The sequence below is a fragment of the Cibotium barometz genome, chromosome 39 (genome assembly GCF_041138505.1).
Source record: "Cibotium barometz isolate CiBa-2024 chromosome 39, ASM4113850v1, whole genome shotgun sequence".
Taxonomy (NCBI): domain Eukaryota; kingdom Viridiplantae; phylum Streptophyta; class Polypodiopsida; order Cyatheales; family Cibotiaceae; genus Cibotium; species Cibotium barometz.
Genome location: NC_141084.1, coordinates 16,565,094 through 16,591,452, shown reverse-complemented (window position 1 = coordinate 16,591,452; position 26,359 = coordinate 16,565,094). Strand labels below are relative to the sequence as shown.

Sequence of the window (26,359 nt, the reverse complement as noted above, 5' to 3'; positions counted from 1 at the left end):
TAGTAGGCTAGTGGCAACAGTACATTAGCAGACTCAAGACATCCCCACATATTTCCTTTGTGATTTTTGGACATGGCTATGGGATAGCTTCTAGCCACGGAAGATTACTCTCTTCCTTTGGCAAATAGCTCACAAGAGCTTGGTAGTGGGCACCTGGTTAGCAATTGGAGGTCGGCATGCTCTCTGTTCTAGGTGAGGGCACCCACAGGGGTCACAATGCCATTGCTTTTGGGATTGTCCCAAGGCGCCTTAGCATTGGAAGGGATCCACTGTATCTTCACATGGACCAGGCTTCTGCCTGCACCATTACTCGGGGGCCAGTAGCCTAGGTCTCTGAGGCAGCACCGGCCCTAGCGGCGTGATAGTGCCCTCTATGGCCTTGTTGCATTGAGCACGGCAAATGTGCCATGCTGCAATACTACTAATAATCTCCCATCTCTGATAGGTGCCTGTGGCACTCCTCCCTTTTGGGGCTGCTGAAAACGAGGCTATCGTGATACTGCGGTGAGGGAGGAGAAGGGCGAAGCCCTGTCCCATCTCCTCGTATACCGCCGAGTCCATCCAAAGCATATGGATGGATATCCTACACACCCTCCATGGCCAGTGGGAGAAGTTGTGAGGCAGCTCTAACCGTGTGCAGAAAACGCCGAGAGGCTTTTCTGTGGATCTGGGGCAGCGGTCCTTTCCTTAGGGTCAGAGACAATGGCATTACATGCAGCTGTTCCCCCGCCCCCCCCCCCCCCCCCCCCCCCCCCCCCCCCCCCCCCCCGCCCCCCCTGCCCCTTCAAATTGTATGAGATAGCCTTCCTCGGAGAGGGGCCAGCCAACAAGGAAGAGCCCCTCTCTGTCCCCATCTATTGGGTTTTTTCTTCTTGTCTCCCTTGAGCGAGATGGATCATATGTACCTGGCCATTTCGGCTGCATTTTGGTAACTAATGGAAGGATCTTTTTTTGGATGGAAAAAAAAAAAGCTAAAGTATCCACATAATGCTCCATGATGACAATGTGTGGTCATAAAGTGATACCATCCTCCTCCAAAATAATATGCAAAGCAGCCATAGCTATATTGCAATAGTACTATCTGAGTACTATTTAGGACTTTTGATTAACACTGGTGATGTGGCCTGAGTACTTTTGAGTACTACTCTTTAGTATTGTCTTTGTCTTATTTAAGTACTATTGAGTAGTACTCTGGTGCTGTGGCCTAACTAATTGGCAGTTGCACTATTTAGTACTATGTGAGTACTATTGATTAGCAGTTTTTGTAGCCTAACAATTTGGTCCTAGTACTGTCTCGTACTGTCTTAGTCTTATTTGTTGAAGAGGGAGGAAATGGTCTCCAGTAGTAATTTCTAGGGAGGAATGCTTGTCGAATAACGTGATCAGTTGATGGCCAAAAGTGGTATTCTAAGAGTATTTCGACGAGGAAATGCGATCGGTCGGGGGGGGGAGCAGCTCAGATTCTGCACCTGACCACAACCGTTGGACAAATCAGATCAGTTGTTAGACTAGGGAATGGCCATTGGGAAGGCAATTTTCCAGAGAAAGGGGACCTGCGATAGCAGGGAGCCCTTTTTTGGAAAGTTGGCCAACCAATGGCCGTTCACTGCATCACAGTCAGGGGGCTCAAATTCCAAGGTGATGGTGACTAGAGTGAGATCCCAAGGTGATGCAGGCGAACAAAAAAGTGCCTAGTCAGATTCCATGCATAATGATGGGTACCTGCCGAGCCAGTGTAGAGGGCTTTCTTGAGGGGGCAAAGATTTCCCATGACCATTCTTGGCCATCATGGTGTAGGGAATGGCCATGAGGAGGCCATTCCCGGGAGGAATCAGGGAGCCAGTGCCAGCTGGCAACCGGATTCCCCTGGGAATGGCCGACCCATGGCCATTCCCACCGTCATGCTCGTGTGGGGAGGCGGAGGTCAGACACTTCAGTACGATGCAATTGCAGTTACACATGGCAGCATCTTGTGCGATTCTGGGCGCTGAGTTGGCATCATCTGCATTCTGCATTCCCACCGCTGAATTGGCAGCAGCTGCTGCATTCCGCATTCCCACTGCTGAGTTGGCAGCAGGTGATGGACTGCTGCTCTGATTCCGTTTTTAAAAGCTTGGTGATTTGACAGCTGAGATCCCCCCTCTGCCACCCAGCGACCATGACGGTCCTGGGACTCGGGAGCCATTTGAAAATGACTTGTCAAATCAAGGATTTGAGACACATCAGCTTGAATTCCTGAATTGCTGAGTTATTACAATCCTATAGAAATTTCTTTCTTTCTTTCTTTTTTGACTTGATTTAATGGCTGGGATTTACATTCTGGTGACCCAGGACCATGACAGTGATACAGCAGGCGATTATGGCCTGACACATGCAGATTCCGAGATGAATGGGGCTGGTTGATGGTGATGGGTGAAGTGATTATGGCACAGAGAGGTGTGAGGTGGGAATACTATCCAAGGGGCCTTGGTGCCTTGGGGGTATGCTAGCCCGCGCCGAGGAATATGCATCTATATGGGGAGGAGGTGGAAGGACAGGCAAAGCACGGACCCATGGTAGGCACACCTGGGAACGCACTCACACACCTGGTAGGCACATTAGGCCTCCCGGGGTGCGAGTGAGGTTCTTGGGGTGCCGAGTGCCCCGGGGGTTGCCCTCCCCACCTTGACGGCGATCGGGCCAAACGTGGAAACGGGACCGAAAACGGTGGATTGCCATCAAGGCGGTGAGGGCAACCCCCAGGGCACTCGGCACCCCAAGAACCTCACTCGCACCCTGGGAGGCCTAACGTGCCTACCCGGTGCGTGAGTGCGTTCCTAGGTGTGCCTACCATGGGTCCGTGCTTTGCCTCTCCTTGCCCCATATAGATGCATATTCTTCGGCGCAGGCTACATACCACCAAGGCACCAAGGCCCCTTGGATAGTATTCCCACCTCACAAGAGGAACGATACATACAAACTAATTAGTAATATTAACGATCATTAGTGATATTCATGATGATTAGTATAGTATAGTGCATGACTGTGATAGTAAAGGTGTAGACAAGGGAATGTGTGTGTACCTGAGGGCGAAGGAGATGGCAATTCGCTAGGAATGACAGAAGCCTGCATATAGCTGCTGCAAACCTGTTATAATGTAGGTACGGGGAAGCCTGCAGTTGTGTCAGGGACGACAGTCAAAGGTCGCCTGTTCCCCTACACGCTACCTTCCAAGTTCCAGCTTCCACCCTTAATTGCGCGGAGACAAACAGGCTCCAACTCGGAAGGCAAGATGGTTGTAATGACCTTTACTTGGCTGTTTTTTATTAAAAGTGTTTTCAGATTTTTTAAATCCATTTTATATACGTTCCAAGCTTTTTAACACTAGTCATGATAGTCATGATGTCCATCGTAAAGTAGGCACATGTATCTACATTCGAGCCTATGGTGGACATATAATAAGCCCGAGCAATAAATCCAAATATTGAGATCATGGCATACACCGTGCCTGAATAACTGAAGACAAGTTTTCTTGGGAGAGTGGAGACGATATAGCTAATGATACCAAGTCCCAAGAGAATAGAAGTATGAACCTCTAGATATATGTGTGTGTGTGTGTGTGTGTATGTATATATGTATATATAAAAACTTTTGATTAACTATATGTATATACATATATATAAACCTCTAGATATATGTAAACTATATATATTTTATAGTTTATTGAAGCTATCAAAGTTTGTAAATGTGTAGTGGGTCACTCAATTATGAGTAGCTTTGTTCTGATTGAAACCATTGAAGTTATTTTTAGGTATGGTCCAATATTATTCGCATCTCTCTCTCTCATCATTGTGCACACGCGCGCGCACACAATAATGACATTCACTCATACAACCTTCTGTCACAACCTGACATGATTCTAACATCATGTATACAACACCTCAATAAACTAAATAACCACATAGGTGAATTACATTTCTACACTTATATAGTGAATATTATCCACCACATTAAATGTAACAATAACAATTGAACTTCTATAATGTGTTTTATATTTTATTTGTTCAAATAAATAAACTCTATAAATTTGCCAAGGGAATGGAAGAAATGTGAGAGTTACTTGAGAACATACCAATAGCCACACAAGAGGATGGTCACCAAGCAAACTTGGTGGAGGAAACTTTTCTTGGCTGCCTTCTCTCTCTACTTAAACAATCTCTCTCTAACTATTGCCACCACCGCCTAACCTAGCCCACACCACCCTCTCTCTCCTTCTCCCACCCTCTTCCCTCCCCTTCTCTCTCTTCACTCCCTTTCCCTCTCTCACTCTCTCTAAGAGAGAGAGTGTGGGTGGACTATATCCTCCTCTCTCCTTCTCCCACCCTCTCTCTCTCCCTCCCTCACTCTCCCACCCACCCTCTCTCTCCTCTCCACCCTCTTCCCTCTCTTTCTCTCCTTGTCCCACCACTGCCCAGTCCACACCACCCTCTCTCTCCACCTCCCACCCTCTTCCATCACCCTCTCTCTTCCCTCCCTTTCACCCCTCTCCTCCTCTCTCCCTCCCTCTCTCTCCTCTCTCTCCCTCCCTTTCACTCTCCCACCGCTCCTCCCTTCCTTTCACTCTCCCATCCTTCCCCTCTCTTCACTCCCTTTCACCCCTCTCTCCTTCTCTCTCCTTTCTCTCTCTCCCTCTCTCTCTCTCTCTCTCTCTTTCCCTCTCCCTCTCTCTCTTCCGTTCTCTTCGCTAACTCTCTCTCTTTCCCTCTCCCTCTCTCTCTTCCGTTCTCTTCGCTAACTCTCTCTGTCTTTCTCTTTTTTTGTATCTCCTTCTCTCTCTCTCTCTCTCTCTCTCTCTCTCTCTCTCTCTCCATTCTTCTCTTACCTCCTATCCTTCTCTTGGCTCTCCTTCTCTCTCTCTATCCCTCTCTCTCTCTCTTTGCTAACTCTTCAGTCCATCTCTTTGCTCACTCTCACCTCTCTCTCTCTCTCTCTCTCTCTCTCTCTCACACACACACACTCTCTTTCAGTCCAAAATTTTGCTCACTCTCTCTATCTTTTCTCTCTACCCTTCTCTCTCACACTTTCAGTCTCTTTCTTTACTCAAGCTCTTTATCCTCCCTCTCTCTCTCGTCCCTTCTCTTTGCTAACTCTCTCTCTCTCTCTCTCTCTCTATATATATATATATATATATATATATATCCTTCTGTTACCTCCTCTTCTCTTGGCTCTCCTTCTCTCTCTATCCCCCTCTCTCTACTCTTCTCTTTGCTCTCTCTCTCTCTCTCTCTCTCTCTCTCTCTCTATCCTTCTCTTTGCTCTCTCTCTCTCTCTCTCTCTCTCTCTCTCTCTCTCTCTTTCCAGTCCTTTTTTTGCTCACTCTATCTATCCTTCTCTCTCACTCTGTCAGCCCCTTTCTTTACTCAAGCTCTTTATTCTCCCTCTCTCTCTTCCCCTCTCTTTGCTCTCACTCCTTGTCTCGCTTTCTCTCTCACTCACTCTTTATGTCCTTCTCTTTGCTCACTCTCTATATTTCTTTCTCATTTCTCAATAAAGGTTATTTAACTCATGTTTTGCGTACAGATCTTGGAGTCTTTAAACGCTTCACTACCTTATTCATCCACACAATACAGAAAATGTCGATTCTTTATTGGTTTGTATATATATATAAACATCGTTGTGCAGAGGAGAATGATGTCTTATTACGAAACCCCAACATGCGTTACTGTCACCCTCTTTCTCTCTTTTTTGATATGAAAAATAAGATCATGACACAATCATAAACAATTGCTACAAATAAGATCATGACCCAGTCACTTGAATATTCATAAATAAATACGTTTTTTTGCACTACAATGAAATCTTCATCAAGACACCCTCCACTACATTCTCTTCTTCGAGATTAATACAAACAATGTTCATGCTTAATTTTTGTACTACCATAGCACAATCTCTATATCCAGCATAAAGCTCTACTAACACTTGTCCTTGCTTTACACAATGGCTCAATAAGCTATCCCAATAGTCATATCCACGTTGATATCCACTTTCAAATAAAACATCTCTTATTTTCACCAAAAATATAAGGCCCTTATTTAGGAGTACATGAAGAGTTAACTCCATACCTCGCCATGTCGTCCCATCTCGGTATCTATCCCACTGCATCAGGTTACAAGGATCAATGATATAATCAGGTGAGAAAGGTTGTGTATGGTTTTATCCAACTATACTCATGAAGGCAGCACCGACAAGAGGGTATGTATCTGCACAAGAGTATGAGATGATTTTTTGTAGCAAAAAGTGATGCTCAGTGGAAACCTCTATAGTTAGTGTTGCTTACCTCTTGTCCAAAGACCCTTTCAATCTGCGTTATACATCGCACATTCACCAAGGTGTCCAAGGAGAAGCCAGAACACTCGGTATGAGCTATAATGGTTGCCACTTGATACACAGTACCGATGACGATAATAGAGTCATTGTCATCTAAGATGGTCTCATAAATTTGAAGCAATGCATGCTCCTGTTCATCTACGTGGCATGACATACACAAAAAACGTAAGCATGACATACACACGCAACATATGCGCAACAACACACAAGGTCTTAATGAAGGGAAAATAATATCATCACTCACATGTGCAGAGATTCCATGGTGGGACAATGTCATTGGGGAAACCATAAATAGAACCTCCTGTGGACAACCTCACTACAATACAATCACATGATGTGTTTGTATTGACACCTTTAACAATAAAGGTATTGTCTTCCACGTTGGCCTTCAGCAACATATCACAGACATGTTCTAGCTCCGGTGGACACTGTTGGTTTAGAAGTGAACGGCCTATCTTCAAAGGATCCCTATTACATGCCATCATCTTTGTAGAATGATGTCCTGCCACACCATGTTAAGTAGAGTTATACATCAATTGTTATTATTATTTACAGGATATAAAAGACACACCTTTACAATCATTTCACATATGGTCACGATTGATTATTACACCTATTAACGTCGAGGCTTATATAATGATAGAGGAACTAGCACTTTGATTTCGTTGGGAGCACTGATGAGGACTATTGTCGTGGTACGATGAGACACTCCTACAAAACGTACATTTTATAAGTGCATGCACCACATAAATACTTTACATTATCATTACCAATGAGTAAAATCATACCTAGCAAATTCATTTGGATTATTGGAGTCAGGTCACCTAGGCTAGGTGGATAAATTGGTTGCAATGGTGCATCATCTCTTGCCAAGCTTATCTGAATCCATAACTTAATCTATGTTAGTATGCAAACAATGTAACAATAACACCAATAAACCACAAGTAAAAGAGTGCCCTGCTTGTGTTGCTACATAACCAACTTCTTTAACTTTTGGGGTTACCTCAATCTTGCGTGTGCTATCATCATAATCACTTTCATCATATTTTAATACAGAGGTATCAGAGTTGTCCTCTTCCTATAGAGTGATTTTTCTTTTCCCTTTCTCTTCGTTGCATCCTTTTTTGTCACTTTTGCCCCTTCATCGTTATCATATTCTTCATCATCATCATCCTCTTCATCTTCATCATCCCCTTCATCTTTCACATAAGACCTTTACCTTTGTCTTAAACATGTGATTTGTCACGTAGACTTCTAGGCTTCATAATAGAATTCACCATTCAAAAAGATATAAGAAGTAATATTTAAATTAAAGTGAAATATCTAATTGTATAGTTCATACCATGGTTGATTGCTTTGCTTTGCAAGCCCGAGTATACATCTCCTTCTCGCTCTTGAAAAATTTACCACTTGGAAAGTCAAGGAACAATGGGCATCTCTTGTATATCTCTACATCCCAAAGGTCTCGAAGTTGTTGCTGTGTGTATACATAGTGCTTTCATGTTTTGGATTGCACCATTCTTTTAAGATTACAGGCACATCTGCAATAGATCTCTCTGAATGGCACAACAAATCCATCTACACATTATTACATCTATTTAGTTTATAAATATAAGAGTACAACCAAGTAGTAAGTACGCTTTATGGAATGTTACGCACCTGAACACAGCACACTTGGTAGCCTTGACGACAGCAGGGTTCAAAGCTACCACACCTTGTTTCTTTAGGGATCCCACCATTTCCTCGAACAACTTCCCAAAATACATTCTCTTAAGATTGGCGAAGTCATCTAGGATTGTATCTAAAAAATTTACCTTGTACTTTTTTGATATTTCTACAAGGACGGTTACACCCTGCGCTCCAATCTCATGCCATATGACTTCACTTTGAAGCCAATCCCTAAAGAAACTTGCACTTGCTGCATTGCCATTGAAATTGTTATTTAAGCAAAATAGAGTACTTTGTAAATATCAAGAAGATAGGAAAAGTAATTGTTACATACTTTTAGGGGTTTGTGAATCCTTTAGCCTTTGCAAATCGCCATCAATCAAAATATCCAAAATCTATGCTTTGTGGTCATTTGGCAAAACGAGCTAGCTACCAAGCTGTATAGCCTATCCTCTATTAAACAATCTAGTTTCTCGTCCCAATTAACTTACACTAGTCATCTGCAATACAACACCATAATTAAACCACAACATTAAAACCATAAAATGTTGTTGCTTACAAAATAGATAGAGGAAATAGTGCAGGATTTCTTACTTAAAGAAACCTTCCCCTTGTGTAGGGTTTGCAATCACCGCGAGCCACCTTGTAGCATGCCTCCACTTTCTTTCATCTTTATAAAATGTCGTTCTCCATCTCTCTTCAAACTCTTATACGGACAAACTATCTACTAAGGGGTCAATATCTTGGGTGGCTGCGAGGTACTCATCCTATTATTCACAAATTGCAACATTAGTAGATGATATGCAAATGTTTGTCATATATTACAAGTGTCTAAAATCGAAGGTTTACCTGGAATACTATTTGGGAAAGTTTCGAAAGCTCGCAGTTATACTAAGATGGGCGGTCCTTTTTTTTTTGAGGCATACTTGTCCATCCATCCCTTGTTCATCTCTCTAGTGTGCTTCATAATTGTTTCTTTGTTTGCCAACCCAAGTGCCCTAATAAGGAACACTTTGTCCACAAGGGAAGAAGAAACATAGCCCACTTCATTCATCCATGGCAACAAAATTTAAGGTTATGATGGAATATTTAAACACTTTGTCCATAAGGGAAGAAGAAACATAGCCCACTTCATTCATCCATGGCAACAAAATTTAAGGTTATGATGGAATATTTAAACATAGTACGTCGAATATTCCTAATTCAAAGAGTTAAAACATATATTCTCTTACCTGTTTAAGCGAACGATCACTGTGAGAACCTCCCCCTCACTATCCTCATTGAATTCAATAAGGATAGCATCAACACAAGGATATCTTGATGCGATATTCTTGAATGCTACAATTAGATAGTGCAAATCTAATTAGTCCCAAAAATATTTTATAAAACAAAAGACCACATTCAAAAAATTAGGCAATTTAAGTAGACTTACATTTATTAATCTCCTCCATCCATGCCACAACTCCATGATTGTCATCCCACACATACATCTTGTTGCTCATGAATCCTCACTCTGTGCCTTTGATCATATTCTTGAACTCCTCATTTTTCAATCGCCAAATGTCATCCCATGCAACGATATCATCTTGAGTCACTTCTCTAACAGGATTATGGGATGAGGAGATGGAGGAAATGAACCTACATCTATCGACAACATAGCCAGTCGTATAAAATTTCCTTGCCAGCTTCTTGTACCTAAAGTGCACTCTTCATATAGAGGGGTTAGGCACAAGTTTGCACAAGGGAATAGGTGGCAAAGGAGTGGATTTCACCACCTACAATGTACGTACACACACGTTATGCTTGGTAATCCAAAAGATACCTTATGTAAGATTTGCTAAAAAATGGTTACCAATTACCTTCACTTTGTTAAGACTATCTTGTAGGAGTTCTAATAGCGAGTTGCAGGAGTCACTGAAACCCTCTTCATTCTCGCCTTCTTTTTCAATTCCCTTGTCCACCTCTCCTACTTCCTTAGTTTCTTTAATGGTTTTTGAAGAAGCAGCTTTCTTTGAAGACGTAGCAACTCGACTTGGATTCCTTCGAGGACTCCAATCATCATCTTCCTCTTACACTTTCTTCCTCTTCTTGGTACTTGTCACTTCTTGGATTTGTTGTATGGCAGGTGTGCTCTCTACACATTTTGCACACTTCGGATGTGGGGTTTCCTTTGATGTGTTTGTAACAATCTAAAGAAAAAAGAGCATGAAGAAAGAGTTGGTGAGAGAGAGAGAGAGAGAGAGAGAGAGAGAGAGAGAGAGAGAGAAAGAGAGAGAGAGAGATAGAGACAGCTATCTTTTTGGGATTTAGGGAGGTAGAGAATCTCAGAGAGAGAGAGAGAGAGAGAGAGAGAGAGAGAGAGAGAGAGAGGACAAGGGTGTGTGAGAGTTTTGTTTTGAAAGAAAGGGAAGGAGTGTTTTGCTATTAGGAGGAAAGAGAGAAGAAGAAGGCGTTTTACTTTTAAGGGGGGGAGGGGGGCAAAGAGAGAGAGAGAGAGAGAGAGAGAGAGAGAGAGAGAGAGAGAGAGAGAGAGAGAAGGCATTTTGCTTTTAAGGAGAGGGAAAGGGGGGGGGAAGGCATTTTGTTTTGGGGAGGGGAAGAAAGTTGCCACATTGGGGGAGAGAGAGCGCGTTTTGTTTTGGGAGGGAGGGAGAGAGAGAGAGAGAGAGAGAGAGAGAGAGAGAGAGAGAGAGCACATTTTGCTTTTTGGGAGGGAGAGCACATTTTGTTTTGGGGGTGGGCTTGCCCACTAAGGGGACAATCACCCTTAGTGGGCAAGCCTTTAGTGGGGCTTGCCCACTAAGGGTGACGGTTGCCCTTAGTGAGAAAGCTTGCCCTCTAAGGGCGACGGGCCCACTAAGAGTGACGATCTCCCTTAGTGGGAAAGCCTTTAGTGGGGCTTTCCCACTAAGGGCAACGGTCACCCTTAGTGGGCAAACCCAAAACAAAACAAAATGTGCCCCCCTCAACGCGGAAGCTTTATTTCCCCCCAAAACAAAACGCGCCTTTCTTTTCCTCTCCCCCTCCTTAAAAGCAAAACGTGGCTGCTAACTCTCTCAACCTAAATAAAAATTATGGCTAAACCTAAAGGAGAGACCTTTATTATGATGATGATGACATAAACATGCTCAGATGTTACATTTTGAATCTTTTCAAATTCTCTCATGCATTGTTGGGCAATCCAAGGATGTACTCTTTATTTGAAATAAAAATGGATGGAATCATAAAAGAGTTGATAAAAAGGTTAAAACTTAAATTGGGATCACGACAGAGATATAAAAGTTATGCAATCATTATATGAGAGTTAGTTCTTGAATAATCATTATATAGTAGTTAGTTATGGAATAATCATTATATAAGAGAGTTATGGAATAATCATTATATAGAAGTTAATCATTAAATGAGAGGTAGTTATGCATGTATTTATTGTATAGTATAATTAAATTGAAAATGAATTTCAGATTTTGTGTAATAATGACATTATTTACAATGATAAAATAAGTATAATTTTTAAACTTTTTTCTAATATGTATAGAATTCTGTTTAGACTTTGAATTTGTTGTCAATAGTTTGTTGTATGTTTATGAGATGGTTTTTTTAGAGCTTGTGTGTTTCTGAGCTGGTTTTCTGAGAGCTTTTCTTGCCATGGAGTGCACTTCTTTTCACATTTTTGTGGGAGGTTTGGAGAGTGATCCTATTGTACAAGGTCGTTATGATATTACTAAAGCTGATGATTTTGATGGAACATTATGTCCTCACTCTAGATTGAAAGTTTTTGCAATTAAACCACAAGATGATGGTGTAGAACATCTTATACCTATCCAGTTAGCTAGACCCGCTGGAGAGGAACTATGTTATATCTTTGATAAATATATAACAATAGAATACCTTGTTATTCCAATAATAGGAGAGTCAAGCAACACTACAACAAGCATCCCAAAAGAAGTTACAATAGGAGATTCTCCCACAGGTACACCACTTCAGAAGAGTGTGGTCAAATACTTATTGTTTGAGGGATCCTATGCCGGTGTTCTTTGTAGATTGTTATTATTAAGCACACATATTGAGAAAGTAGAAGAGATTCCTCAAATCTATAATGGTAATATGGCTTTTGAGTTGTCGAATGTACATGATCCTTCAGCCTCTCCAATGCAAGGAATGGAGCAAGCACATGATGGCTATTGTTGGGTGAAACCTGGTCATGTGAAGTTTCATGGAGTTGTACAAAAGAGTTCTTGTGGAGGCTTATTTAAGTGCACTTATGCCTCATGAGGAAATAGAACTATGACTGGCACACCAAATACAACATCATGGATTGGTAAGCTTATTGTCTTGACTTAATTTCAGTAAACTTTAATTTATAAGAGTATTTATTGGAACATTATAATTTTTCACATAATAGGCAAGCTCACACATAAACTTCCCTCTCTGGGCTTAACAATGGATGGATATGGATCACTAGCCTGTTTCTACTGCAATAACAAACCTATATATAAAAGAATGTGTAGTGCTACAGTGTACTATTGTATGCCTACTGATCCACATATGTCGATATTAATGATACATCAAGGGAAACATTTTCATAAGATGCAAAGAGGCACATCAAGGCAGGCATTGCAAAGATAAGAGAACTTATGCAAGAGGTAGTTTCAGAGGTTGTTACAAGTGGTCCAAGGAAGATACAAATAGATATCACCAAATAACTCGTATTGGATGCAGTTGTCAGGAAGCATACGAAGAATGAATCAGATATTAGCAACATGGAGTTGCCACTATTATTAGAAAACATGCATCCCCTAATTTAATGTCAAAGGTTATGTTCTTTCCATATTGATTTTAATTATTTCTTATGAACGAACGTTTACATAGTTTGTTAATTGATCCAATTCTCTTGTAGATTCAGGAGGATGGTGTGTGCTTCTAGGATCAATAGTTCAGTGCAAGGGTATCCTAGAATTGAAGAGACAATGTGCTTTTGAGTTCTTCCATTGTAGTCGTTTTCTTGGGCAAGATTTGGATGAGTCAGACGGTGTTATGTGTTTAAAATGTCAACCATAAGGCCTACATCGGGTTTAGATCTGGTGAACCGTATGCGCCAAGCAGGAGACGGGGATTTGAGGAAGGCTTGGGTTTATTTTGATCACGTTAGGAATGTGCAAGGATGGACAACAATGGCTGCACATGTATATGATCCAAGGTAGAGTTTGGTCTTGTTAAGTTTTTTTAAAAAATTGATCTTGTTTTTTGTACTTTTTCAGTTGTATGATGGCATGCAACCTGCAAGAGCTCATGACAATTGCGACTTGTGAAATGAAAGAGGAGGACACAGTGGCACAAATGCTTTTCTGTGAGATGATTAACAATGTTTTGGTCCAAAAAGGCTTCTCCAAGCCAAATTTTTTTGGATTCATGGGTTAATGTGAGGCTGGAGCCAATAGAGGGCAGTTAGGATTGTCTATAATAATGGACCAGAGAATATATTGGAAGGTTGTGAGCATTTGTGTCTTTTTTATTTGGAACAAAGCTTGAACATCCATAAAGTACAATATGTAGTTAGGAGTTTTCAAGAAGAGCACAAGCGACTATGTCGTCAATGGCGTTGTGCATTGAGTGAGGAAGTGGCATGTTTAAAATACATACACATTAGATCATGGTGGATGAACGGTAAAGTTGCCTAATGCAAACTTACCAGCCATGGATTGTTGGCTTAGTTAGTGTCATACTAGATATCCCCATTGGAGGATACATCTTGTAGGGATAAGTATTGTTTTCTTGGTTCTCGAAAAGAATAGCTTGTATTTTGAATCTAAATTGTCAACTATTTGGTTATAGAATGTGGTTGGAGGATGCAATTAACTTAATTTCCTATTGTAGGATGTTGACGATGCTTGTGTGCCACACATGCCGATCATCAATCTGGTAGAAACAACACATACAAGTTGGTTAGCGCAAGAGAGGGTTTTAGGGGAACCATCTCTTTATATGATGCAACTGTTTCAAACATTGCTAATGCCCAATGGTGAGAGCATGTCTAATGAGCAATTCAAAGAATGGGCCAACAAGTTGGATATGTACTTTGAAATGAGTCCAAGGAGGGAGAAGGCAAAAATTTACGTTGCTATTCTACATTTCGAAGGCTATGCTCATGTTTGGTGGTGAAAGTTTCAAAAAGTGAATGCTGCAAGGTTACTTCTTGGGTGGCTTGCAAGGAAAAGATGCGAGATTCTACACTTCAAAAGAACAAGCTCATATGTGAATGGGATGATTTGAAGTAAACCAAGAGTGTGAGGGACTACACTTAGAAGTTTATCAAGCTTATATTGCATGTGAAGGATTTTGGTGAGAACTTCAAGGTCGTAAGGTATATCAAGGTGTCATACATATTGAGATATTGAGCCCAACTTGTTGTGCAGACATTGATGACCCTCTAGGATGAGGAGGATGCCATAGCAATCCTTCTCAAGAGCATCTTGGAAGCATTTAGCCCATTGGTGGCTACCTTGAAAAATCTACGCAACTTGACCTTTACCGGTATAGAAGCAGCCTTAATCGAAGAGGAGAGAAGACTCAAAGTCAAAGGGAGTGGACCTTCATCACATTATGGGAAGAAAGCATTCTTCACTCACCAAAGAAACAAGACCCTGAGTGAAGTGCAACTTTTGTGGCAAATTAGGCCACATAGAGAAAGGTTGTTAGAACAAAAAAAAAGACTCAATCCAACACTCAAGCAAACATAATGATCAAAGAAGAACCAAATTAAGGGGCTTCCCAAGAAGGAGGCCAATGTCATTGATGGAAGAGGGAACCTCTCCCACCTTGGTCTTTGTATTCCCACCCTTGTGTAAAACTTCAAGCTTTAAGCCGACATTGTAGCCTATAAGGCACCTATAGACTACTCTATAAAATGACTAAGAGTGTAGCTATGTATGGTGGTAGTAGTTCACATCACTTGAGGGGGAGTGTAAAAAATAGCAAGTGATGTTGGGTAAATGATGTTAGGAGCAAGGGGAGTACTATGTGACCCTCAATTGAAAATATGTGTTGCATATACTATGGTTCAAAGGCTCAAAATAAGCATAAATGGGAAGATACAAGTGGAATGTGCAACCCAAATGAAAGCATAAATGGGAAGATACAAGTGGAATGTGCAACCCAAATGAAGGCAAAAAAAAGGCACCTAGAAGAAGCTAAGTGGGTGTTCAATTAAAGGGAGATGGTGCTCAAATCTAGGCAAGAGTAGGGGATGGTTGAATCAAGATTAGGAGCCATAATTAGTGGCTAAAGGCTCTCTATCTAATGGATTATCATATGAGCTTATTTCTAAATTCTCTTACATTATCATTATGCTCTTGTCATTTGTTTTCTCTTGCTTGCATTTCATTTTGTTAAGATGTTGATGCTAATCCATTTCTACACTCTAATCCTCTCTAGCCATGAAATTTAACTTGGTATTAGAGCCACCCATCATCCCCTAGCTAGCAAAATCATTAGTAACGTAATTAGTCATTAATTCAATTTTCAACTCTTTTCCCAAGCTCCAAAATCTTCAAGAATCAAAGGGTTTTAGCTCATTTATTGGGGCAACTACATCAACTCAAGAGGTTACTATACATCAAAGAAGGGAAGCATTAAGCAATTTGAAGCTTCCAAAACTATCCAAACAAAGGCGGTTTGCAACAACAAAAGGGTAAAAGTCTCAGCTTCTCATAAAATCTTATAAGCTTTTGTCTCATGGCTTCATCATATATGATATGGAGGATGTACACGTTGGTTTGTAGAGCACAAAAAATAAACATTTGAGATTTAATCTTCAAAATATTTTTTGGTTTGTTAACAAAAAACACCTCTATGAATAGTGAGATTAGGACTAATCACCACTAATTTTTTGAGCTATTAAGGGTTCAACTCTATCATTGGGCTGTTCCTTAAGCCTTTTGCATCATTGAAAGACATTCACATCACATTATTAGGAGAAAGCATTCGTCTCACCAAAGTACGAAGAGCCAAAGTGAAGTGCAACTTTTGTGGCAAACTAGGCCACATAGAGAAAGATTGTTGAATCAATCCAACACTCAAGCAAACATAATGATCAACAAAGGACCAAATGAAGGGACTTCCCAAGAAGGAGGCCAATCATTGAAACATATTTTCTAATTGATGGAAGAGGACACCTCTCTCACCAGGACTTGTGTTTAACCCACTCATTATATTCTTACTTTGGTGTAAAACTTTAAGCCCTAAGACAACATTGTAGCCGATAAAGCACCTATGATAGACCACTCCACCAAATGACTAAGAGTGTATGTATGGTGGTAGTAGTTCATCACGTGAGGGGGAGTGTTGAAAATAGCAAGTGATGCTAGGTAAATGCTAGCTGCAAGGGGGAGTGCTATGTGATCCTCAATTGAATGTATGAGTTGCATAAGTCATAGACTATGATTCAAAGGCATAAAAGAAGCCCAAATGAGAAGGTATAAGTGGAATGTCTATGCGAAATGAAGGTCAAATGAAGATGCCTATAAAAGAAGGTGGGAAATAGCCCAAGTGGGTGCTTACTTCTTCAAGGGAGATGGTGCTTAAATATAGGAAAGATTAGGGTATGGCTTAATCAAGATTAGGAGGCACATTTAGTGTGACTAAAAGCCCTCTATCTAATCATATGAAATATTGTTAAATTATCTTGCCTTGTCATTATGCTTTATATGGGAAACTATTAATCAAGATAATGGGCAATGGGTAATGTGTAGATTAGAGAAAAAACGATGGAAAAAGTAGTTTTTAGGATTTTTGGAGCAATTTTAGGGTTATTGAACTTTTTAGGATTTCTAAAATTTCTGTCCGTACAGCTCTATACACGCGTCCGTATCGTCCATGCATATACCCATACAAGTCTAGGACTGACCATACATCTGGAAAGCAAGTTGGAGAAGGTGTTGATGGTGGCGAAGAAGAAGCTCTTCATGATCATAATGATGCCCACACACACTCCACGATCTCCTTCATGATGCTACAAGAGAGGTTCAAGCCTTTTTATACTTGGGAAAGCCTTGGTTTTTGCCAAAAAGTGATGGTTTTGCTTTGCTTTTGCCTTTTACTTTGCTTTTGGTCTTTTCAATAGTAAAATATTACTTAACTTTAGTCAAAAATTCTTGTTTTGCTTTTCTAGCTTCAGGGCCTTCCTTTTTGGCCTTGGAGTTACTTTTTGAAAAAGCGGCATTAAGCTTTTTGGTCCGGATCAGTCACCTCTTTCCAATGGTGCCCTTGGCTTACGGTCAACCTTGTTGGACTTTTTTCTTTGTCCTACTTTTTGACCAAGAATGATGCTTTTTCGGAATCAAACGTTCTGGACCTGTCCCCGTGTCTTCTTCCACCTGTCCGGGGATGGATTTCATCATGTGAAAAAGAGCTAGGAAGGCCAAATAGTTACATTCCCTCCCTCTTACATCGCAATTGTCCTCAACTGCGGACCGCAAGTGTTCCAAACACATCCATATGTTCCATGTATATCCATGTGTTCCAAGTACATGAAGTACTTCCATATGTTTGAAGGTACTGGCCCCATCTGGTGAGCTTGTGCATTTGGTCTTTCCCCATATCTGTGGTGTCATCTGCTCATCTAGCAACATCTCAATGCCTATTCTTTGACCGATGTCCTTGTTCTTGATGGTGCATCTTCATGGCCTGTCACATGTGTTAGATAAAATAAATGCATACTCACCTTCTGCATAAACTAGACACAAGCTAGTCAACAAACACGTATGCATCATTCGCGTACTCCACGTACTGCCAAGGTAGACTGGAGCCTAGGAGACTATCACATGCCATAAATCCAAGCATTGTCCATACATCAAAAATACCACACAAAGTCAAAGAAATTCAAACATACATCAGTATGCAGTGCACAAGTAATGATCCTCCTGTTCATCATGGGTTGTCTTGTCTGGTTTCATTGAAACCGTGTTGAGCCATCTAGCCACTAGGACCACTCAGACTATCCTCAAGGCCATCTGGTCATTAGGACTGCCCGAGAGTTCATCAATAGTCAGCTGGGCCATCTGGTCGCGTTGATCGCTCAACTATGAAATCCAATGCAGTCATCTGGGCTATCTTGTGTCGCAGTGATCGCCCGACTGTGAAATCCAATAGTCATATGGGCCATCTGGTCGTAATGATTGCTCAACTGTGAAATCCAATACAATCATTTGGGTCATCTGGTTGCAATGATTGCCCGATTGCGAAGTCCAATATATCTGCCATCGTTGCCATCCAATGGGTCATCTGGCATCGTTGCCTCCCATATACAAATCTTGCTCCTTGGGCTATTGGGCATCATTGCCACCCAAACTAGAGCATGTCCAAATAACCATTATAAGCAAAATAATGATCAATTCTAGTCCAATATATATATGTAGTGGAGAGGGCTAGAGGTATGATCCCTCCCCCTTGAATCTGTCTTGATGCAAGACGTCCATATTTGTACTTCAAATACATCTGGACCAACCACTTCTTCAATGCTCATAAGCTCGAAGTATATCTGGATAGTCCTAGAAGTACTCCTCTGGCATCCATTTCACGTCTAACAGCGAATAACTCTTGAATTCCAAGAGGAACTTTCTGACCACTGTCTTTCCTCTTTTTCTCACAGAATGAAACACAATGTATTCTGGCTCTTCAAAACAAGTTCCTCGAGGGATAACCTGTACATGGTTTCAATAAATTATCACGGAAAACATTATATATCTTCCAATGATATGAAAGATCCAACTGATGACATACATGGTTGATCTTCTTAGTATCTTGAAATTCCTTTATTGGTTCTATGATTGACTCTAGAATAGGATCTAGGATCTTCAAGTACTAGCTCTAGTTTAAGCATGCACCTTCCTTCTTACAAGCTAGGCTTTTCTAATTTACTCTCTGTCAAACAATGATTTGGGGCTTTCCTTGAGTTTCTGTTTGCATAGTTGACGAGATTATTCTTTTGGGAAGATCTAGTGCAAGAGATCTCCAAACGATCCATGAGGTAGACATCTTTGGAGCTATTTAGAAACATAGAATGATTACAAGGGATTGAAGTAGCTCCAAAATCATCAAGAATCAAAGGGTTTTGGCTCATCTAGTGCAAGAAGACATCACTCAGGGCTACATCAACTCAAGAGGGCTACTAGGCATCAAAGGAGGGAAGCATTTAGTAACTTGAAGCTTCCAAAACCATCCAGCACCACACGCAATGATGTGATTTTTAGTAGCAAAAGGGTAAAAATCTCAGTTTCTCATCAAATCTTGCAAGCTTTTGACTCATGGGTTCATCATATATGATATGGATGATGCACACATTGGTTTGTTGAGCACAAACAAGAAAAGTTTGAGATTTAATCTTCAAATTATTTTTTGGTTTGTTAACAAAAAATTGCTTCTTTTAACAATTAGGTTAGTGCTAATCACAGTCAGTTTTCTGAACCATTAAGGGTTCAACTCTACCATTGGGGTGTTGCTAAAGCCTTGTGTATCATCGAATTCATTTTGCCCCTTGGTTTGCTACTCAAATTTGCTCTCCCAAAATAGGGTATTCTCTAGTTTTATAGTTTTTAAAATCAATGGCATATTACATAATTTTTTTTGAAGGTGTAGAAAAAAATCATTTTGGATGTCGATTCACTAAAACTTGATAAAATTTATTTGAAGGTGTAGAAAAAATAATTCTGGGTGTCGATTCACTAAAACTTGATATGTATACCTATTCACTGAAACTCAATATGTATACCTATCATTAAATATTGGTGCTTACACACTAATATATAATGAGAGGTTATACTTTCCAAAATATCCATGTTAGCTCAACAGAATCCTCTTTTGTGCTCTCGTCCTTGCTCCTTTTTGTCCACCTCTAGCATTTATATTAGTAAGTCTATGCCAAGCTCCAACTTGTGTTCTAGCGTTCATATATGGAATCCACTTTTGGGCTCCCGTCCATGCTCCTTTTTGTCCACCTCTAGCATTCATATCAGTAAGTCTATGCCAAGCTCCAACTTGTGTTTTAGCGGTAAAGAGAGAGATGGGGGAAGCGATTTGACCAAGTTGGTTTAGGGGGATATCATCCTGCACGAGGGAGCATGCGCTACTCAGCACGCTACAGAGAAGGAGAAACATAAGAGAGAGATGTTATTTCCTACGCAAGAGAGAGAAGGGGAGAGATTCGATGCATTGCTTACACATAATAACCACCATTTTTCCAAGTTCCTAAATTAGGAGATTTTATTAGATTTTATGCTTATTAAAAACTTTTTGATCAAACGTAAGGAAAAACCTTAATACAAAATGGAACATACTATCTAATTAATAGGGTTGCATAAACTAATATGTACCCACAACATTTTTTTTAGTGCACATTAATTAATGACCATGTGTTATTCCAATAAGGTACCCCGTCATGGTGTAAAGATGGGAGGGTGAGTGGGTAAGGATTATATTTGGAAAATGATGATACTTATTTTCTATAAATAGAAGTCTGCGCCCCAAGTGCTCTCTCACCTCATCGTCTTCTTCTCGTGTGGAGGTTGCGAGCTCCCTCTCTCTTCGTCTCTTGTTTGTAGCTTCCTAAGGACGACTCTCTCTCTCTCTACAGGAGGGCGTTTGGGTGAGAGGGGGGGGGGGGGGCTTCTTTGCTGTTGGAGGAGGGCGGAAGGAGGGCCTACGTCAAGGGAGGAGGCTGCAAGCTGACGACGGATGATGATCATCTCGGTAGGAAGGGGGCTGAGTTTGGTGCACAGAAAGCCTGTGCAATGGCCAACGAATAGGAAGGGAGACAGGGTGGCTGCGCGCTCGGGGGGGCCAAGATTAGACTGAGATGGCGGATGCTGTTCCGGCAAAAGCTATCATTCGGCCGTCGGCAACGGCTAGTCTTTGGGACGTCTGAAAGTAGTGGTAGAGCAGGTGAGGCGAAGGTAGGCAAGGAGGCATGTAGGCGGGCAGCAAGTCCAGCGAAAGGGAGAAGAGCCGGGAGGAGTGTAGGTGGCAAAGTGGGCGAGAGGTGGGACGGGTGTAGGCGGGCGGCGAGTTCGGCGAGAGAGAGAGAGATATTAAAGTTGATGGTTTATTAATTAATGCCTTCGAATACACTATAAAAATCAAGTGAATAGGGCATACAACGAGTGAAAAAAGATATTCAATTAATTAATTGAAGGAATTTAATTATATAATTTATTAAGGTTTGACTTTAGGATTAAACTTTACGTAATTAAATTTTTTAATTTTTTTATTACTGTATTTTTTTTTTCCAACGATTGCAACTGCTCAAATAGTTGCCCACAAATAGAGGCGCGATCTTCCTCTTTCCGCTTGTATTGATGACCAAACGTTTGCCGCCTTGTCTTCAACGTGCTGACTGCTTGCAGGTTCTCTCTCTCTCTCTCTCTCGCACACACACACGTGCACAAAAAGTAGACAAGCAATCGACTGTTGATTGAATGTTCCTAATGCGACTTTCTTAACTGCGCCTGCCCATTGGTGAAAATTCTAACTCCATAGAAATTTTCTTTGGTATATTTAAAAAATATCTGTAGTGAATGACAGAATTTTGATCCTTGTCTCTCTGGAGCTATGATTTTTTTCATAGCGAGTATCAATATGAACACGAGTTAAAAATCGAGTGAATATACATTAATGGTTTATTAATAGGGTTGCATAACCTAATATGTACCCAATATCTTTTTGCATAACCTAATATATGAAGGTTTACGAAATTTCGCTCCATCACTGGATGGCTGCTTGCACCATCGCCATCGCCAGCGCCAGCGCCAGTCCCTTCATCGATGCAAGGAAACGAGGAGGAGGAGGCCTACGCACGCACGCGATTGAAGATGAATATGATGAATTTGACGGCACAAGTCCACCCCCACTGGAAGAGAAGGGCGATTCGCTATTTCTTACTCCGCACAAGCTCAGATATGTGTGTCTGTTCGACATGAAGCTACTCTTTGTGGGCTGAACAAAAGGGGACCTCGCATACATGAAAAGTGTGGATCATGGAGCAAAGCCATTGACATGTAAATTTAGCACAGTACTCATTGGTGCAAACACGCATACTTTCTCGCAGGCCTTAGTTTCAAATTGTGAAGGCCCAAGCAGGTGTGTTTTCTTTGAGCCAACATCACTTGCCAGTCACAGTATTATTATGTGTTGATATAGCTTTCATGGGTTCAACTCTAATTGTCACACTTCATTTGATGTCTGCTCTGTGCAGTTCGGCAGAAAACTATACTTTTGAAGAGTTTTCAAAGCTCTGTGCCAAGGGATGTCTCCAAGAGGCGCTCCAGACATTGCATCTCATGCTCCATCACCAGCTGCCCGTCTCAGCGAACATCTTCTATTGTATCCTTCTGGAATGCATGAAAAAGGAAGATATCAAAGCAGGCAGGGAAGCACATTGCCTGATTGTTCAAGGTGGATTAGACTCAGACACATTCTTGGGAAGCCACCTAATCCGCATGTTTGCTTCATGTGGACGTTTGTTTGAAGCAAATCAAGTATTCCGAAGGCTTCCTCATCCAAGTGTCTTCACATGGAGTGCCATCATATTAGCACATGCCAATCTTGGACAAGGTACTTATGCTGTTGAACTTTGTCGCCACATGCAAGCGACGAATGTGAAGCCAGATAGCCATTTATTTGTTGCTGTTCTTAAGGCATGTGCAAGCACTGCATCCCTAGCATCAGGAAAGTTGGTTCATAGTCATTTACTCATTTGTGGTTATGAACAGGTTGTGTACATTGGAAGCACACTTGTTGACATGTATGTCAAGTGTGGAAGCCTTGAAAATGCTCTCAGGGTATTTAGCAGTTTACCTGAGAAAGACGTGGTCACATGGAATGCTGTCATTGCAGGATGTGCCCAACAGCTTCTCGCCCAAGAAGCACTTCAATTTTTCCAACAAATGTTGGATGTTAACTTGAAGCCAGACCAAGTCACATTAATTAGTGCACTAAAGGCATGTTCCACCATCAAAAGCTTAGATCAAGGCAGACTTATTCATGCCTACTCTGTTGATAGTGGTTATGAATTGGACTTGCTGGTTGGCAACTCCATGATTGACATGTATGTTAAATGTGGCAGTTTTGATGCTGCTTTCAATGTGTTTAAGAGATTGCCAAAGCGAGATGTGGTAACCTGGGGTGCAGTAATAGCAGAATGTGCTCAAGATGAGCAGGGTCACATGGCTCTTCAACTATTTCCACAAATGCAATCGGAGGGCATTGTTCCTGACCATGCTACATTTCTATGCATCTTGAAAGCATGTTCCAGCGCAGCCGCTTTTCATCAAGGTAAACGGATCCATGCACAATATATTGAATCAGGTCTGGACCTAAACTCAGGTCCATCTATTGGGAACACTCTTATTGACATGTACTCAAAATGTGGAAGCCTTGAGGATGCATGCAATGTATTCAGTAGGTTGCCAAAGCGAGATTTAGTCACTTGGAATGCAGTGATTGGAGGATGTGCTCAGTACAGCAACTGGAATATGGCCTTGAAATACTATAGGGATTTGCAACAAGAAGGGTATAAGCCAGATGATATAACCTTTATTTCCCTCTTCTGTGCTTGCAATCATCTTGGCCTTGTCAAAGCAGCTTGTCACCAGTTTAATTCGATGTGGTTAGATTATGACATCTCACCAACACTTGAGCATTATAATTGCATGGTTGACGTTCTTGGCCATGCTGGACATTTGAAGGCGGCAGAAGACTTCCTTCTATCGACACCGGTTGGGTCAAATGCTGTGGGGTGGGCTTCTCTGCTAAGTCAGTGCAGAATTTATGGACATGTAGCATTAGCACAGCGATGTTTTGATCATCTTGTTTCAATCAAAGGAAGAAATGCTGCTGGTTTTTTGCTTATGTCACATGTCTATTCTCATGTTGGTGGCCAGTGGGATGCAGATAAAGTAGAAGAGTTGCGAAATTCTTCGAATGCATGGAAAAAGCCAGGAATAGCTTTCATTGCAATTGATCATGACGTGCATGAATTTAACGTGGGAGGCAAAAGCCACTTACAAAGGAACGATATTTATGCAAAATCTAAGAGATTAAGTGTGCAAATGGAAGAAGAAGGATACCTACCACACCTGGACTCGGTCATGCACTCTCCCTCAAAAGAAGACCAGGAAACTGCCATTTTTGACGTGAAGAACTGTCTGTAACTTCAAGGCTTCTTAGTACTACTGATGAGCACAGTTGATTGAAAAATAAGTGAATGCTGCAATGATGAAGAAATGGCAGCTTGAAGAGCATAAGGCAAGAGCTTGTAGTGAGAATGCAAGAGAGTAGTTGACTTAGATTGCCTAATGTAAAATTTTACTGATCTACACTATTGATTGAAAATATGTGCTTTCAGTATTTGGATGAATTATACTGTATGAAGGCATGTAATTAAGCATTCAGAATACGTTGTGAATGCTACATGCATCACCTCCTTCCCTTAGAAGATGAATGCAGACATACTGGGCTATGCCGTACATGTCATATGATTAAGTAATCAAAATACACTTTCAATCCTACATGCATCATCTCCTCCTTGACATACTGGGCTAGGCCTTGATAGGCAAAGGGCCAAAGGTCCTAGTGTGATTCCTATGAAGGGGGTAAAGATGGCCATGAAGTTAGTAGTGAGTATGGGAAGCCGAATATAAGTTGCATACCAAGCATAGGCATGTATCATCGACATTGGCGGTAGGAGTATGAAAGGAGCCAAGAAGCAGACTCGACAGGTTCAGCTCAACTCAAGCATTTTCAGCTTGCAACTTCAGCTGTGCCAGAAATATCATGTAAAAAGGCTGTATTCAAGTCCTTTGGGTGCATGATGAGGTTTTCCAGTATCAGCCAGCAGTGCAGACCTTATTTCTTTCACGTGCATGCAGTAAATAGCACATTAAAGTGGCTTGGGTCACTTTCAGCAGGTTATATTTTGCAAATATGCATGCTTTTGATCTAGGCTATGTGACTTGCTTTTTGAGCAGGACTTCTAAGCCTAGATGCCCATAAATTCCTGTGTCAGCAACAAGTGGACGGTTTTGCTTTAGCCTTAAGCCAAGTGCTCAGTTTTAAACGCATTACATGGTGCAGTTGGGGGCAGCCTATCGATTCTCTGGCATTCCCTTTGTAAGTGCTTGCATGTCACCAGCCCCGACATTTCTATTACTGCAAACTAGGCTTTACCATGTTGGTGACTCTTCTCTATTCTTGGTGGTTCTCTCCTCCAAGGTTATGGCTCTCTACCTGTAATTCCACCGTTCAGTATGGAATGTTTGGTTGAACACAATGCTAATTAATACAATATTGCAAACAATATGGTTGTGGGTGAAGATCTTCAACTCACACTACCCTCCTAAATGCCCATGTTCTCTCACCATCTGCTCTTTATTGGTCCACCCACACATGGTGGAAACAATCTTCAAGAGAGCACGTAGGACAAGAGAACATTACACAGGGCATGTGAACATGGAGATATGCTCCTCCCCCTTGCTACTTGCTTCCATAATTGAGTATTAAAGCTTAACAATTGCAAGTAGAGTTGATGTCAGCGGCATTGTTTGCGATGAAAGTGTTTGGAATGTTGAAATTTTTAATTTGTCGTGATCCTTTGCGACTAAGTCTTCAAGTGGATGCAGGGAGCCCTGGGAAAGCTTTCCCTATGGTTCAACTTGAGAAAGGAAGGTTGAAATTAGGCTTTTCTACCGATCAAGAAGACCATCAAAGCTAAGCATTTGGTTAAAATATCTTACACAAGTGTTCAAGCATCATGGAATTCTGAAGTCCATTGTAGGGGATAGAGATCCTAGAACTATAAGTCTCTTTTGGCGGGCCTTGTTTGATAATATGGGCACCAAATTGGACTTTTCATCAACTTATCACCCTCAAACAAATGGACAAAAAGTGAGGCTACAAATTCAATCGTGTTAGACCTCTTGAAATGTTGTGAGACGATCAAAAGTTTTCTTGGGAGAAGTACTTACCACTTAGGACATTTGCATAACAACACGGTGCATGCATGTGGTTTTGCTACCTATTCTATGCACAAAGAATGAGATATTTGCAACTGATGAGTATGTAAAAGACTTGGATATTACCTTTGCTCAGGTGCAGACAGCCATTGCAAGTTATAAGACAAACATAAAAAGACTACCAATAATCATAAAAGGCGATTTGATGTCAAGGAGAATGATTGGATATTACTGAAATTCGAGAAGGCAAAACTTAGTAAGAGACTTGGCAATACCCTAAACTTGCAACTAAGTACTATGGGCCTTTTCAAGTGATCAAGAAGATC

General features: G+C 41.3%; 2 protein-coding genes across 3 annotated transcripts in view; one reads left to right on the top strand and one right to left on the bottom strand.

Moving 5' to 3' along the window:
- Window positions 1-3,244, bottom strand: part of LOC147615791 (fatty acid amide hydrolase-like) — a 110,481-nt gene extending 107,237 nt beyond the window's left edge. Inside the window, exon 1 of the mRNA XM_086778399.1 lies at window positions 3,063-3,244. The gene's annotated coding sequence lies outside the window, so the exon portion shown is untranslated. The remainder of the gene's footprint in view (window positions 1-3,062) is intronic.
- An 18,483-nt stretch (window positions 3,245-21,727) lies between these two features.
- Window positions 21,728-25,364, top strand: LOC147615790 (pentatricopeptide repeat-containing protein At2g13600-like). Of its 2 annotated transcripts, XM_086778395.1 has the most exons (3): window positions 21,732-22,161; window positions 22,277-22,635; window positions 22,794-25,364. In XM_086778395.1, exons 2-3 carry the CDS (start codon window positions 22,618-22,620, stop codon window positions 24,231-24,233), a joined length of 1,458 nt encoding a protein of 485 aa, XP_086634521.1. In that variant the 5' UTR covers window positions 21,732-22,161; window positions 22,277-22,617; the 3' UTR covers window positions 24,234-25,364. The 2 variants fall into 2 exon arrangements, with proteins under 2 accessions (XP_086634520.1, XP_086634521.1); XM_086778394.1 differs by having other exon boundaries at window positions 21,728-22,161; window positions 22,277-25,364.
- Window positions 25,365-26,359: the final 995 nt, after the last annotated feature.

Coding starts and splice junctions, on each gene's coding strand:
- LOC147615790 (XM_086778394.1), top strand. CDS start 22,043: ATGAAAAGTGTGGATCATGGAGCAAAGCCATTGACATGTAAATTTAGC. Junction 22,162..22,276: donor AATTGTGAAGGCCCAAGCAG/GTGTGTTTTCTT, acceptor TGCTCTGTGCAG/TTCGGCAGAAAACTATACTT.